The 15,000-nt window shown below is 37.8% G+C and overlaps 1 protein-coding gene across 2 annotated transcripts in view; it reads left to right on the top strand.

The window, feature by feature from the left end:
- The window catches only part of lrch2 (leucine-rich repeats and calponin homology (CH) domain containing 2), a 212,949-nt gene that overhangs the window by 195,960 nt on the left and 1,989 nt on the right, over positions 1-15,000 (top strand). For both annotated transcript variants that reach the window (XM_051934686.1, XM_028815629.2), the window contains 2 exons: positions 10,466-10,603; positions 11,097-11,174. In XM_051934686.1, the coding sequence (XP_051790646.1) occupies positions 10,466-10,603; positions 11,097-11,174 (216 nt within the window). The remainder of the gene's footprint in view (positions 1-10,465; positions 10,604-11,096; positions 11,175-15,000) is intronic.

Raw genomic sequence — 15,000 nt, 5'->3', positions numbered from 1 at the left:
ACTTGTATCTCGCGAATATGGTATTGCAAACGGCAGCAGGAGCATTTCTATAAACTTAATTTAAACTTACGGTTTACACCATGCTTCACTTCTTATTGTTTCGCTGCCTTCTCAATTATGTAATGAATATTTTCTTCAGCACTCTTTGGGTATATACTGCGTTCACAGTCAGTTCACGTGATTACGTGGGAGGCATGATGACGCGATATGCAATTCCGCCTCCCATGGCCAGCGAGCTGCAGTCCATTACAGTATATGGACAAAAAAGAGGTTCCAGTTATGACCGTTACGGTTTGTATTTCGAAATGAAACCTGCCTAACTTTTGTAAGTAAGCTGTAAGGAATGAGCCTGCCAAATTTCAGCCTTCCACCTACACAGGAAGTTGGAGAATTAGTGATGAGTCAGTCAGTCAGTCAGTGAGGGCTTTGCCTTTTATTAGTATAGATGAAGCCTGAAGTCCAAAGATCAAGTAAACACTTTCATAAAAGGTTCAAGGATAATACAACAGCTTCCGTGGCGTAGCGGTAAGATTTGCTGACTTGTAATCAAGTGTCCCCGGTTTGATCCCCACTCACTCCTATATTTGCCGTTTTCAGTAGTGAGCTCCTCTTTTTGTTAATATTATACAGTACACACATACATTTGGTTTGCGTCTGTAACACACGGTGTGCATTTATAGGACTTGTAAAAGTTACCGGTTTTTTTACTTTTATTCTCTCTAAATCACGATCACGATACATACTACACCCCAAACCCCCCCCCCCCCCCCCCAAACACCGAGGGATCTGAAACTGTTATTTATTATTTGAAATGGAATAACTGGAGATGTGAGTGGTGTTTTGAGACAATGGAACTGGACATTCTCTCATCTGGAGGGATAAAAGCTGACACACAAACGCTGGGGAATCTGCCTTCTTCATATCTCACCGTCACTTGATTTTTTTTTATTCAGTTTTATTGAGTGTTCCTACTCATGCTGAATTAGTGTGCACCTTATGGTGTATGTTGTCAAAAAAACACACACGTAATTATATATGATATTTGGAATTATTCGTTTTATGACCTGTATAGTACATTTCGGAAAACTTTGTGGCACGGATGCAACATTATTCATATTATTCATATTCATTCGCATAACATCTTGCAGTTTGTAATCAGTGACAGCGTGTTTTTTTCCCCGATCTTGCCAGTCCCCACATGTTGCTGTATTCTGTTTCTTTTGTACTCCAGGACATGCAGAGGATTGAATAGTACAGAGCAGTAAGTTCAGCGCTATATACAATCATCAGATTCAAATGTTAACTGTTCACACACACGCGAGGATAGTCTTTCCTACATTTACAACGTGTGTACCTGTTACAATGTACACGCTTCTCTCTATGCTGTGGTTCCTATTACACACCTGAAAGAAAGAGACAATATATGTGAAAACATCATCGCACTAATGCAATATTATTGAAAACGAACAGCGTCAGATCGGGTGTGGATTTATTTTGGCGCTATTACTGAAAGAAATAAAAAATAAACATGTGCATTGATCCTGCAGCACAATAACCCCAACCCGATCTGACTCTAGGAAACAGCGCAAGTACATACGCAAATCAAGTGTGACCAAGAGTCACCAGTTCGATCCCCACTCACTCCTATATTTGCCGTTTTCAGTAGTAAGCTGCTCTTTTTGGGGGGGATGTTAGAGCGCGTGAGCTTATTCAGTGCTGCAGGAGCAACGCACATGTTGATCTTTTTTTTCTTTCAGTAAATTTGCACTCTAAAACTCCAGCACTTCAGTCATTCCCAGATAATCAAACAAGGCATGAGCTGGGAAAACTTAGTGAACGTTCTGCGCCGGTGAGGGATGGAATAGCCGGCTGCTTGCTGCTCGTGTTAATCGGCACATTTAGAAGACAAAGGAGAGGTGAGAACGGTTTTAAGGTGGGCCGGATCTACGAGTTTTTTCGTAGACTCTGGTAATTCTAGTGTTAAAGATCTTATTTGCTGCAACCTGTAGCTTCAACTCATCCATCTTATTTGCGAGAAAGAGGAAGAGGCGGCTTGTGTGACTGCCTCTGTAGCCTCACCAGCCCAATAGCCCTGCTTCTGCCTCCTGGCCCTGTGCTGCCTCCGTCTCCTACCTGTGGTGATAGTAGTTCATGGGGAGCTCGGAAGCCTGGCTATTTCTATGTCATGGAAGCGGAGGAACTCAGCTGTAACAGTCCACTCACTGCAAAGTGCTATTTGTAGGAGATTTTGCTGGCCATAGAGATTATTTGCCCACCAGAATGTCATTATATTAGGGGGATTGAAGCAAAAGGTGTGCTCCAGAGAGAGAGAGTCTCGCACAGTGTGTTGCCTTCCGGGAGCACAGGTGGGGGACCTCCCTGGAAGGGTGGATAGGCTCTTGGCCAGAGCGGGGGTGGATCCAGTTGTCATTGTCCATGTTGGAACAAATGACATATATAAGGGTAGTCTGTCAGTTCTGCGATCCAAATTCAAAGAGTTAGGTGCTAAGCTGAGGAGCAGAACTGACAAGGTAGTCTTATCCGAAGTTCTGCCTGTGCCACGCGCCAGTCCAGGTAAGATTGAGGAGATTAGAAGGCTTAACGCGTGGCTCAAATCTTGATGCAGGGTAGAAGGGTATAGGTTTATGGGGCATTGGGACTCCTTTTGGAACAGATGGGACCTGTTCCGCCATGATGGGTTACATCTGAACTGGAGGGGCACCAATGTATTGGGGAGGCGTATGTGTAGGCTAGTCGAGGATTGTTTAAACTAGGGAATTGGGGGGCAGGGAGTTTAGGACAGGCCAGGTTTAGATCTATACATGGAAGAACAAACAATGGTGTAGAAACAAGAATGCATAGTAATGTAAATTCTAAGCAAACATTTAAATGTAGAAGGAGTAATACATTTTTAGGAAGTCACAGCCCACTGGAGAGATTCCGAAGGACTGGAAAATGGCAAATATCATCCCATTATATAAAAAGGGTGACAGGGCAGATCCAAGCAACTATAGGCCAGTAAGCTTAACATGCATCACAGGAAAATTAATGTAAGGAATTATTAAGGATAAGATCGAGCAACACCCGGCAAGGACAGGAGTTATTCTAAGCAGTCAGCATGGGTTCAGAAGAGGGAGATCGTGTTTTACTAACATGCTGGAATTCTATGAGGAGGCAACAAAAGGATACGATCAAAGTGGAGCTTATGATATTATTTATCTGGACTTTCAGAAAGCATTTGATAAGGTGCCACATGAGAGGTTGGACATCAAATTAAAAGAGGTGGGAGTTCAGGGTGATGTTTGTAGATGGGTGCAGAATTGGCTCAGACAAAGGAAGCAGAGGTTGATGGTGCGAGGAACCTCATCAGAACTGGCCGATATTAAGAGTGCTGTTCCACAGGGGTCAGTGCTAGGGCCGCTGCTATTTTTAATTATATATAAATGATTTAGATAGGAATATAAGTAACAAGCTGGTTAAGTTTGCAGATGATACCAAGATAGGTGGATTAGCAGATAATTTGGAATCCGTTATATCATTATAGAAGGACTTGGATAGCATACAGGCTTGGGCAGATTTGTGGCAGATGAAATTTAATGTCAGTAAATGTAAAGTATTACACATTGGAAGTAAAAATGTTAAGTTTGAATACACAATGGGCGGTCGGAAAATCGAGAGTACAGTAATCCCTCCTCCATCGCGGGGGTTGCGTTCCAGAGCCACCCGCGAAATAAGAAAATCCGCGAAGTAGAAAACCATATGTTTATATGGTTATTTTTATATTGTCATGCTTGGGTCACAGATTTGCGCAGAAACACAGGAGGTTGTAGAGAGACAGGAATGTTATTCAAACACTGCAAACAAACATTTGTCTCTTTTTCAAAAGTTTAAAACTGTGCTCCATGACAAGACAGAGATGACAGTTCTGTCTCACAATTAAAAGAATGCAAACATATCTTCCTTTTCAAAGGAGTGCGTGTCAGGAGAGAGAGAGAGAACAAAGCAAGCAGTCAAAAAAAAAAATCAATAGGGCTGTTTGGCTTTTAAATATGCGAAGCACCACCGGTACAAAGCTGTTGAAGGCAGCAGCTGACACCCCCTCCGTCAGGAGCAGGGAGAGAGAGAGAGCCAGAGAAAAAGAAAGTCAAAAATCAATACGTGCCCTTTGAGCTTTGAAGTATGCGAAGCACCGTGCAGCATTTCCTTCAGGAAGCAGCTGCACACAGAATGTAGCAACGTCCCTATCGTCTAGGTGTGCGAACAGCCGCCCCTGCTCACACCCCCCTACGTCAGCGCAAGAGAGAGAGAGAGAGAAAGTAAGTTGGGTAGCTTCTCAACCATCTGCCAATAGCGTCCCTTGTATGAAATCAACTGGGCAGACCAACTGAGGAAGCATGTACCAGAAATTAAAAGACCCATTGTCTGCAGAAACCCGCGAAGCAGCGAAAAATCCGCGATATATATTTAAATATGCTTACATATAAAATCCGCGATGGAGTGAAGCCGCGAAGCGCGATATAGCGAGGGATCACTGTACACCTTATGAGAAGGATTTAGGAGTCATAGTGGACTCTAAGCTATCAACTTCCCGACAGTGTTCAGAAGCCATTAAGAAAGGCTAACAGAATGTTAGGATATATAGCACGATGTGTGGAGTACAAGTCCCAGGAGGTTATGTTCAATCTTTATAATGCACTGGTGAGGCCTCATCATGAGTACTGTGTGCAGTTTTGGTCTCCAGACTACAAAAAGGACATAGCAGCGCTAGAAAAGGTCCAGAGAAGAGCGACTAGGCTGATTCCAGGGCTACAGGGGTTGAATTATGAGGAAAGGTTAAAAGAGCTGAGCCTTTACAGTTTAAGCAAAAGAAGATTAAGAGGTGACATGATTGAAGTGTTTAAAATTATGAAGGGAATTAGTGCAGTGGATCGAGACTGCAATTTTAAAATGAGTTCATCAAGAACACGGGGACACAGTTGGAAACTTGTTAAGGGTAAATTTCGCACAAACATTAGGAAGTTTTTCTTTACACAAAGAACGATAGAAACTTGGAATAAGCTACCAAGTAGTGTGGTAGACAGTAAGACGTTAGGGTCTTTCAAAACTCGACTTGATGTTTTCTTGGAAGAAATAAGTGGATAGTACTGGCGAGCTTTGTTGGGCTGAATAGCCTGTTCTCATCTAGAGTGTTCAAATGTTCTAATATTCTAATGTTCTAATTACAATCAACAACACATACACAAAAGGACAAAGAAAGCGCCGAAAGAAAAGCACCAAGCATTTTGATTTAAAAATATAGCCAAGGCATTACTAGTGTGTATAATAGCTAAGACTGCTTGAAATGACTGATTTTTAATTTATTATTCATATACAGCAGCAAAGCCCCATTTTCGGCAGCAATTTCTTCAGTGTCCTAATGGTAAACTCCTTTAGCTTATCCATACTAAGTCATGTTTATAAAATTTTAAGAGAATAACCAAGTGCATCCCAAGACTTAAGGACCTGTCCTATCTCTGACAGACTAAGAGAATTAAGTCTGTTTAGTCATGAGCAGAGGAGATTGTGTGGGGACCTAATCCAGGTATTTGAAAGCCTCAAAGGAACTGATAAAGCAGCTTAAGCGTGAATTACATATTTGAGGACATCACTGCAAATTAAGGGGAAGTGCATTTAAAACTGAAGCTTGGAAACGCTTCTTTACGCAAAGAGTTGTGGGACTCTGGAACAAACTACCAAGACATGTAGTTGAAGCAGAAACTAGTTGAAGCAGAAACCATGACAACCTTTCAGAAGATTCTGGATGAGATATTGGGACAGCTTAGCAGAACAAATGCTATTAAATGCTAACAAATGCAATTGCTTAGCTATTAGCTAAACAAATGGGCTTGATGGACTGAATGGTCTCCAGAAACATTTCTAATTAGCCCCACTGGCTTTTGCAAATGAAGGTTATTCCATGTGACAGATATCTAGGAAGCTGAAGATTTCATACAGAGGTGTCTATTACTATCTTGAGAGAGGAGAGAGAAGGGTGACCAAAATGCCTTACTGGTCCCCAGCTGATCGCCTCTTTAAAAATCACAGCACATACCAGTGTCACCTGCAACAAAGAAAAAAATATTCTGGGATGCTAGCCTTAGAGGCAAAGTTTCAAAGAAAAAGCCATATGTGTAACTGGCAAATAAATGGAAAAGTTTAAAATAGATAAAAGAGACAGACATTGGACAGACGATGACTGGAAAAGTGTATTATCCTCAGCATCCTGGAGTGATCTTTTCTCTGTTACAGGTAACACTTGTATTTGGCATGTACTTAAAGATGAAATCGACTGAGGGCCTTTGTTTCTCATACTATAGAATCTGAGGTCCTTATCATGTTATGTAGTTGCCCATCTGGAGCTTCCCCTTCTTTTTCTGTCCTGATTACATCCAGCGTGCTTTCTTCTTTCAAGACACTATTACTATAAATAACAAATGATTCACTACAGTACAAATGTTATTTAAAATTTTGAAACCTTCTGTGTGACTGCATGCACTGAGATAAAAGTTACAGTATGTTGAAGACTCAAGCTAATGTTAGCTGCAACAAACCATGATAGCAGAAGATTGTGGTTCTCTGCTAATAAATTGTAGTGTCAGAGAAATAGTGAATCATTCTAATCTGTAGATATTGCATACACATTTTGTTTTAAGTATAATTCAGAAAATGGGCACTTTTTTCACTCTGCTTACAGACAGTGCTTCTTCCATCTTACATTCTTTGCTAGATAAGTGACTTTTTTGCTTTCCTTGATTGCATTTTTACTTTAACGGTCATAGTTGACACTGGTTGCTTATACAGGTGGAACATTCAGGCACAAGTTGCGGTTTGTGCATGACTCTGCCAGTGCTTTCTTGTATTGAAGATATGTTTTGCTGACAGGATCGCATTTCAGATATTTACAAGAGGAAAATATACAAAGAATACAAGCTGAAGTATTTCTATTTTAAGGTAGATGAGTGCTGAAATTCACCATTACTTTTAAATGGGAGTTTTTGAAATTTCAAATATTTGTAGAGCACATTCTTTTCCAGATATCATTGGAAATCTCATTGGAAATCTCATTGAAAATATAATTTTCCCAGTAAATTTCATTAAAGAATATATGTGCAAAATTTTACATTTTTTGGATTATATGGAAAAGCACCTATTATGGGTATAGTTTCCAGGTTGCAAAAATGCATATTCCAAGAACAAGACCTAAAAGAGTAATACATTATTATGCTTGAATAAAAATATAGAATATAGAGTATGTTCCCATAGATGTTCCAAACAAAAAGTTACATAGCAAAAAATGTGTGCTTCACCACGGAGTACATTCAGAGTTCCAGATACTATGTTATTTAAACACAATACAGAAGTATTTCAAAATTTGAATTGCATTAATATTGTTAATTTAATTAATAAAAAAAATACTGCAAATACTCTTCTAGTCTCTCTTCATCTAGTGTACAAGTAGATGTGAAAATTACAATACATTTTAACAATGTACTGTACATTTAACTAAGCAAGGTTGGCACCACAACAAATTTAATAGGGAGCCCTGGAGTTTCACAGGACAACCAATGCATGATTTCACTGCAAGGTAACCCTCCATTATTTTCAATTCACAACAAATATGCCCGACAATGCATGAGCAACAGATTAGAGCAAGCAGAACGTCATTCCACAATGCCACAAGATTGCACCACAGAAAGTCAAATGCAGTTTGTATCAATCAAACAAGCCGAAGGTTGCCCTTTTCATTTGCATTTTCAGTATTTTTTACACCTTCATTTGTAGTTTTTCCCTCCTTTAAATGAGTTCCTAACTGTCACAACCAGTACCAAATACTTTCCTGTGTTTGATTTTTGAACTGGAGTTAAGACCATGCTGATTAGAGACATTTGACATTTTCAATACAGTTTTGTGTGATAAGACAGTAGTACAAATTCTAATATATTTGAAATTGAAATATGAATGTTGCAGTGTGAAAAACTATTTATAATGCTCAAGAGATGGCAGCCTCAGTACATGGGCAACTCTGACAAGCTTGAAGGTAGTGTAAAGCTAGACTAGAATGAGAAAAAAATAGTGGAACTGCGTGTAACGAAAGGGAGCAACATTGATCCAGGATGGATACAGAATATGAAATAACATGAATTAACAGTAATTCAGAGAAGGTAATGAAAGGTGATAGACAACAAGTAGGAAAAAAGATGAGGTGCATCAGACTAAGATTTAATGAAACAGCAGAATGTACAATTGGACTAAAAGAACTGAATGTTAATTACTATAAAAACATTGAAGACATATTCAGTAGCTCTGCTAACGCTGGTTCATATCATTGTTTCAGTGCAGTGCTTTCAAATTATAGGAGGAATCATAATCAAATTCTGCAAGTGTACTTTTTGCCAAAACAGTTAATTTGCTGCTTGTTTTTTCATTTCACTGTAAAAACGCTCACTCATTCACTCACGTTCCTATTTCTCATTGTGGCTTTGTAATACTAATTGTGATTTGAAATACAACTGATATTATTATTTATTGAAATCAGTAAAAAAAATTGGAAACTGTTTGCCAAACATAGTAATATTTTTGATTTTAAAAATTCTTAGCTATGTGTTTAAAAGGACATTCTTCATTTTACAACAGTATATCCTTAAAGGATGCTAAAGTAATAACATACATGTTACACATCATGATTTTTATGCATGTCAGGATAACCAACAAAAAGTGCTAGTTTTTCATAAAGACTGTGTTTAAATGTGAGTTAATGTCAAAGTCCAGTCTAAGTAAGTCAGATATCAAAGAGCAGCCAAAAAAGAGGTTTAGTTCAAAAGAGACTCTCGTTGATTCTCAACAAAACTTTAACTCATGCATGTTTAGAAGTTAATGTTTTTTTTAACTGAATTATTTTTCTTATTAATACTAGGGGGCTCTGCTCCCTACTCGCTTTGCTCACCAACCCCCATTCGGGCCCTATGTACTAGTCATTTCCCAGATCTGTCAGTTGCGACGAATCATGCTGTGCCTTTGGATAAGCAAGAATATCAACTCTGTCTTTGATACCTCCGTCTTTTGAAACTATTATCGCTGACAATTCGTCACATGTTGCTTTATTATATATGTGAGTGTGATCTTTCAGATTCATATAGAAATCCAAGAAAACTTCTTTGTCTTTGTTTTTCAGATAAATTTTGTGTAAAGTGCGATACTTTTGGATGTATGGAATTTAATCCATTATTGGCTGTAGAATTTCTAATACATCCGATCATTTAACTCTTTCGATTCTATGTTGCATCGCTTCGTTGTGATCATAAATATAAACCTGACCAAATTGTGGTTTCTTTGAAATTTAACTTGTAGTAGCTTCAATTGTTGCGGGACCACAGCTTCTTATAGCGTATTGTCATGAATCGTGTAAATCTATGTTTTGAGCATTGAATGATACGAACATGAACAGATTATTGTAGATGAGAATATTTTGCCTGTAGTGTTTGTGGATTTCACTTTTACCATATAACAAATCTTTTATTTCTCACGGATACGCCTCTTCATTGGGAAGAAACACTGCTTTTCCCAGATGGCAACACAAATTAAACGATCTACAAGTCACCTACTTAAACTTTAAAGCCAAGCAATATCTACATGCTTCTGTCATATCACCTATGTCCATATATTCGATCTCTCTTTACTGTTCCGCTATTTCACCAAGTAATAATTTCCATTTGTTAGTGCTAATGTGATCTTTACTATCAGTTTTTTGAGACTTTTGAATTTTAGTACTTTCATAATCTCTAACCTGCTCTGCATGTGTATTGCGCCAACGTTTTTGGACTTCTTTACAACGTTCTACTTTGTCTTGTACTCTTTCTCTTTTATTTCCGCCCCAGCTTGGACCTGTTAGGTTTTCAATTCCACTTGGTCCGGGCTGATTATAACTTACCTTATTTTCCAAATTTGCACTTAGATTATTATTGTTCTTATTTGAATTCTTTTCTCTCCAACGCTTTTTGGCTTCTATTCGACACGCTGCCATTTCTTCTTCACTTAGTCATTGATTTTTTTATCTAGAATGTATAAAATTGTCCAGAAAAGGACTACATTGAAGGAAACGAATAGATTGTATGTCTTGTATTAAAATGAGGAAAACATAAAAATTTGTAAGAGCTGAGACTCTTGCTGGACTTGAAATTATCTCTCTGAAAAAGTCTTGTCTTATCCCAGGATTTTTTTATATAATAGAGAGATTTGGTATTGTCCCTGTATGAAAGTTTGTATATGTTACAGGTTTCTAGACTTGCTGCACACTATTTGTCAATGCAGAATGCTTAAATAAGTTTTACAGATTCAGCTAACTAGATTAATGTAAATTAAATAATATACTTCAATTTACTATATCATATTAATAACAATTACATCAGTTGTTTTTTTTTCTTTATAGAATCTGGAGACAAGGTTAAAAGTTATGTTGCCAGATGATGTTGGAGGAGCTCTCATGGATGGGGTTGTCCTTTGTCATTTAGCAAATCATATTCGACCTCGTTCAGTGGCTAGTATTCATGTTCCTTCACCAGCAGTGGTAAGTCAATTTTGATGTTACTGCATGATTTAAAGTAAAACTTGTTTATAAAAGTCTACATTGTTTCTGTTTAACTGGGTACGCCACAAACATCGTGGTAGTGCACTGAGTGGATCTGTTACCTCACAACTCCAGAGTCTTTGTTTGAATCCCAGCTTGGACATAACCTGTTTGGAGTTTGTCTTCTCCCTACATCTGTGTTGATTTTCCTCCTATATCACTAAGCTTACTTTTAGGCTAATTGGCCCTGTATATGGGAGTTTTGGTGTGTGTGTGTGTATGTATGAATGTGCCCTGTGGGGGACTGCCACCCTTCCTAAGGCTAAATCTTACTTTGTGTGTATCTCTGAAGGATAGACTCTAGTGGGTTATGTGGATTTGATAAAGCTTGGGTGAGTGACTATAACTTAGCTTTTTAGCGAAAGCAAACTGATACTATTTTTTATGGTTTAAATGTGATAACCTAATTGACAACTGTTTTATAATTTTTCAGCCTAAATTAAGTATGGCCAAGTGCAGGCGAAATGTTGAGAACTTTTTGGATGCGTGCAAGAAACTAGGTGTTCCACAGGTAATAATGCTTTTATCCAATTTGATTTTATGGATTAATACCAAAGATCAGCCCTGAAGGACACATGAGTCAGCATGAAGGTGTATTTCCAATTCACAATTTTTAATTTCACCTGTGAGTGACAAGCAGAGTAAATCCAGTCTTGAGGCTTTCAATTATTAACATCCTGTAATTAAAAATGTAAAATCCTCAATGTAAAATACACATAAAGAACATCAGTTTAATCTCAAAATACCTTAATAGTTTAAGTAAAAGTCCTAGTTGTGCTTGTCTCATTATTTAGATTATTATATGCCTTAAGACAGAAATACATTTTGCTGTTTCAGTCCTTCTGGCTTATACCTGAAAAATTAAAGTATTTTAGCATCTGTATTCAGGTATGTGTACTCCAGTATGCGAGTCAAAATGCAAAGTCTAATAATTTTCAGTCTAATAATCTGCTCTTAGTTTTTTTTCTGGCCTGCTCTCAAGTAATACACTTACCAGACCTTCTCCAACTAGAGTGTATCTGAGCTCTTTCTTCTTTTGGTCTTTGGGATACTGGCATTTATCGTGTTATTGCATGTATGAAATGTGCAAACAAATTAATATAACTGCTTTATCAGCTTGACTTGCTTTTCGACCGACCATGATGTATAGGTTACTTATTCCTTCCCTTTTCCTATCTTGTTTAAATATTTTCCTTAAATCCTCCTTTTTTCACATAATGTGCACATCAGTCTTATACTTTTGAGCATCTCTTTAATAAGTACCTTCTTCAGGTTAAACCAGTCCTACAACTTTTTCATCTCACACTCATCACATTTTCTTTCTTTTTTTTAATATTCTGTTTTATTAAAAATAAAAAAACACAATCCATTCCAAAAACAAATGACAGCAAATGCAATATTGTGATCCAAAGGCATTCCATGAGACATAGAACTGAACTTCCACTCAGCTCAGAGAGCTGTATAATAAGACGGTCCCATCTAAAGTGATTCTTCATATAGAAAAAATTAGCAAATTAAAATGAAAAGTTTCAGCACAAGCTCGGAGCTTTCTTTATAATTACATTAGTAAATTCTTGCCAAATTCTGAAAATTCTTGCTTTCTATTCCAATGTCACTGTTCCTAATGTAATGCCTTTTGGTCAGGCTCTTATGTTTATATCTTAACTTTGTTTTACCAGCTCTTTTCATTAGACATTTTTTTTTGTTACCTGTCTTTGATTCTTTTATTTCAATCAGCCTGAAGTTTGTTTTAATCTGTTTCATCAATTGCATTACTTTTTTTCAGTTGTGAATGTGAAGCACTTATTCTTTTCACTTCCTACAAGGGGCATATGGGATGACATTGCTTATTTCACTGGTGAATGGAATGGCCTCAGCTTCCCTATGGCTCCCACTCACATTGTTTATGATATTTCTTTTACTTGCATTTTGTATGGCTTTTGTTACTTTGACTCTGGCTGAATGATACTTTCTTTCTTTTGAAAAGGTAGTTATACTATTTGCTGTACCTTTTGTGAGTAGGCAATACGCTTCCAGAGCAAGACTACCACCAGAATGGCACAGGGTAGGAGAGAGCCTTTAAAAAAAACAGAGACAAACTGGCAGCAGGAAGGTCCTTGCATATACCACTGTAAAAGCATAGAGGAAGATAGTATTTCAAAAATGTGTATGTTTGTAAGAAAGAGAGAGGGGTAGCCTTAAAGTGTGTTGCGTTTTTCTAGTACTGACCCTAGTACTGTCTAAAAGGAGACCGAGGGAGGAAACATCAGAGGTTTCAACACCTCCTCGCTGCTAGAGGGCACTCTGCCACAGAAGGTAGGGTGTGAGAGAATATCGTGCCTCAGATAGAACAAGCAGCTGCCAGGATGCCAAGGAACCCTGGCCTCTTAATGGCAACTGAAGGTTTGAAGGAACAATTATAGGACTGTCATTCACCCAAGAATAGACTACTTTGCAGCTGACACTGGAAAAAACTTAAATACTGTTTCCATGGCAAAGGTTACTTTTTTGTGGAAGAGAGTAGCTGACATTCAACTGGCAGAAAGAAGAGAGGGAATGAGAGAGAGATGAGAGTAGAGAAGTGAGAGTAACGCTTGTATAGTATTTTGTGGTATGCAAGTAGGTGAATTAATTTACTGGGTAGACAGCCTTTCTTGATAATTTGATCTAGAGTCAGGTTTATCGTTTTGCCTTTGCTTATTAAGTTCTCCCTGAGACCATCCATTCCTTGAGTTTAATTTTATTTAGTTCATTTGTTACCTCCTTTATATTTCTGGATGCAAGGTTGAAGGTTCAAGGCTGCTTTATGTAGTCATGTTTACACAAGAAAACCTCCCATTTGCGTCTTATAACAAGAGATAAAGAAATTAAACAAAACAAACAGAGACAAGACAGGTTAAAGTAAGGCAGTTTGAAAGTGCATATTTACACAAAAATGGTTACAGGATACATATCAAACTTTAATCATTTTCTCCAATATTCCTTATTAAAAAGTCGTATGGTAATAGGAAGAAATGAATTTCTGGAGCCATTTGCATGGGTTTTCAAAGTGACTAAGTTAAGTTCTGTAATGCCAATTTCTTTAGCATTGTCCTCTGACACACTCTTGCCAGATCATCTACATCAGTCCCAAAGCTTAGTAATCTGCTAGAGCTTTTTTCAGTGGGCTGCCACGATTGCCATTTTCTATCATACTGTTTATTCCTTATGACCAGAGTGGAAAATGGTCAGTCCTGAAGGAGTTGAATGACAGTTATGACCAGGAGACAAACTGTTTTAAGTAGCTAGCTAAAAGAGTAATCTGCAAACAGCCAAGTCAAATACCAGAGATAAACAAAAAACAATTAAGAACCAACTGTTAAACACAGAAGGCAAGGAACTGCCAAACTGGCAAGGTTGATTTATTTTTGCCACCAAATTATCTGCACCGTCTGTGCTTTTGAGTAGCAAACAAAGTACTTTCATAGCTTGTTGAGGTGCATGGCTATTAACAATGAGGAGACCCTGTCGCTAAATTGAAAATTATAGGAATTGTTGTTTAGCAGTGTTTGCTTACTCAGTTAAAAATGGTAATGACCACCCCCCTGCAATAACATCAGCAATCTGCAATGTTTAACACTAGAATTACCAAAGCCTAAGAAAAACCCGTAATCCCGGCCCACCTTAAATCGATTCACACCTCTCCATCAGCGTCTTTTGTGTTTGTAACTGTGTCGATCAACACAAGCAGCAAGCAGCCTGCTATCCCATCCCCCCACCCACTGCAAAAAAAAATTGTGTGCGACTTCAACTTGTATATAGCATAGAGTGAACAAACTTTACAATGAAGTAAAACTTTCAGTTGCACTGTCTGCCCATTATAATGATTTAGTATTTTTCTAATACTATCATTTACTAGGAATGCACACTGATGCGGCCCATATTTTTACTTTCAGATTTAAAGAGATAGTTTAAAGCTTCGTTGGGGTACTTTTTTCAAAGATGTCATTTTTAAGAAATTTGAACAACAATTAGACATAGACTGTCCACAACTAAGAACTCACAACCAGGCATCAAACAATGCCATTTTTACATCACTTGGGTTGTTTTTCTATCTGTGGAAGCTACTGAGCCATCACAAGCCTATTTGAGCTATGCTTGTAACTACATGATATTGTAAAGTGCTATTAAAAAGAATGTATTTCATGTAGTGTACTAACACATTTAATTGCATTCATTTATCACTGTTATTTTTGTATATGACTTCCTGTTACAAACATATTTAATAAACAATAATGACCTCTGACTCCTTGATGAATTAACTAAATAATTGAAAACTTCGACATCGGTTAACTAAG

The sequence above is a fragment of the Erpetoichthys calabaricus genome, chromosome 12, assembly GCF_900747795.2.
Source record: "Erpetoichthys calabaricus chromosome 12, fErpCal1.3, whole genome shotgun sequence".
Taxonomy (NCBI): Eukaryota; Metazoa; Chordata; class Cladistia; order Polypteriformes; family Polypteridae; genus Erpetoichthys; species Erpetoichthys calabaricus.
Note: the sequence above shows the minus strand (reverse complement) of the source record. Positions and strands in the feature narration are given on the sequence as shown.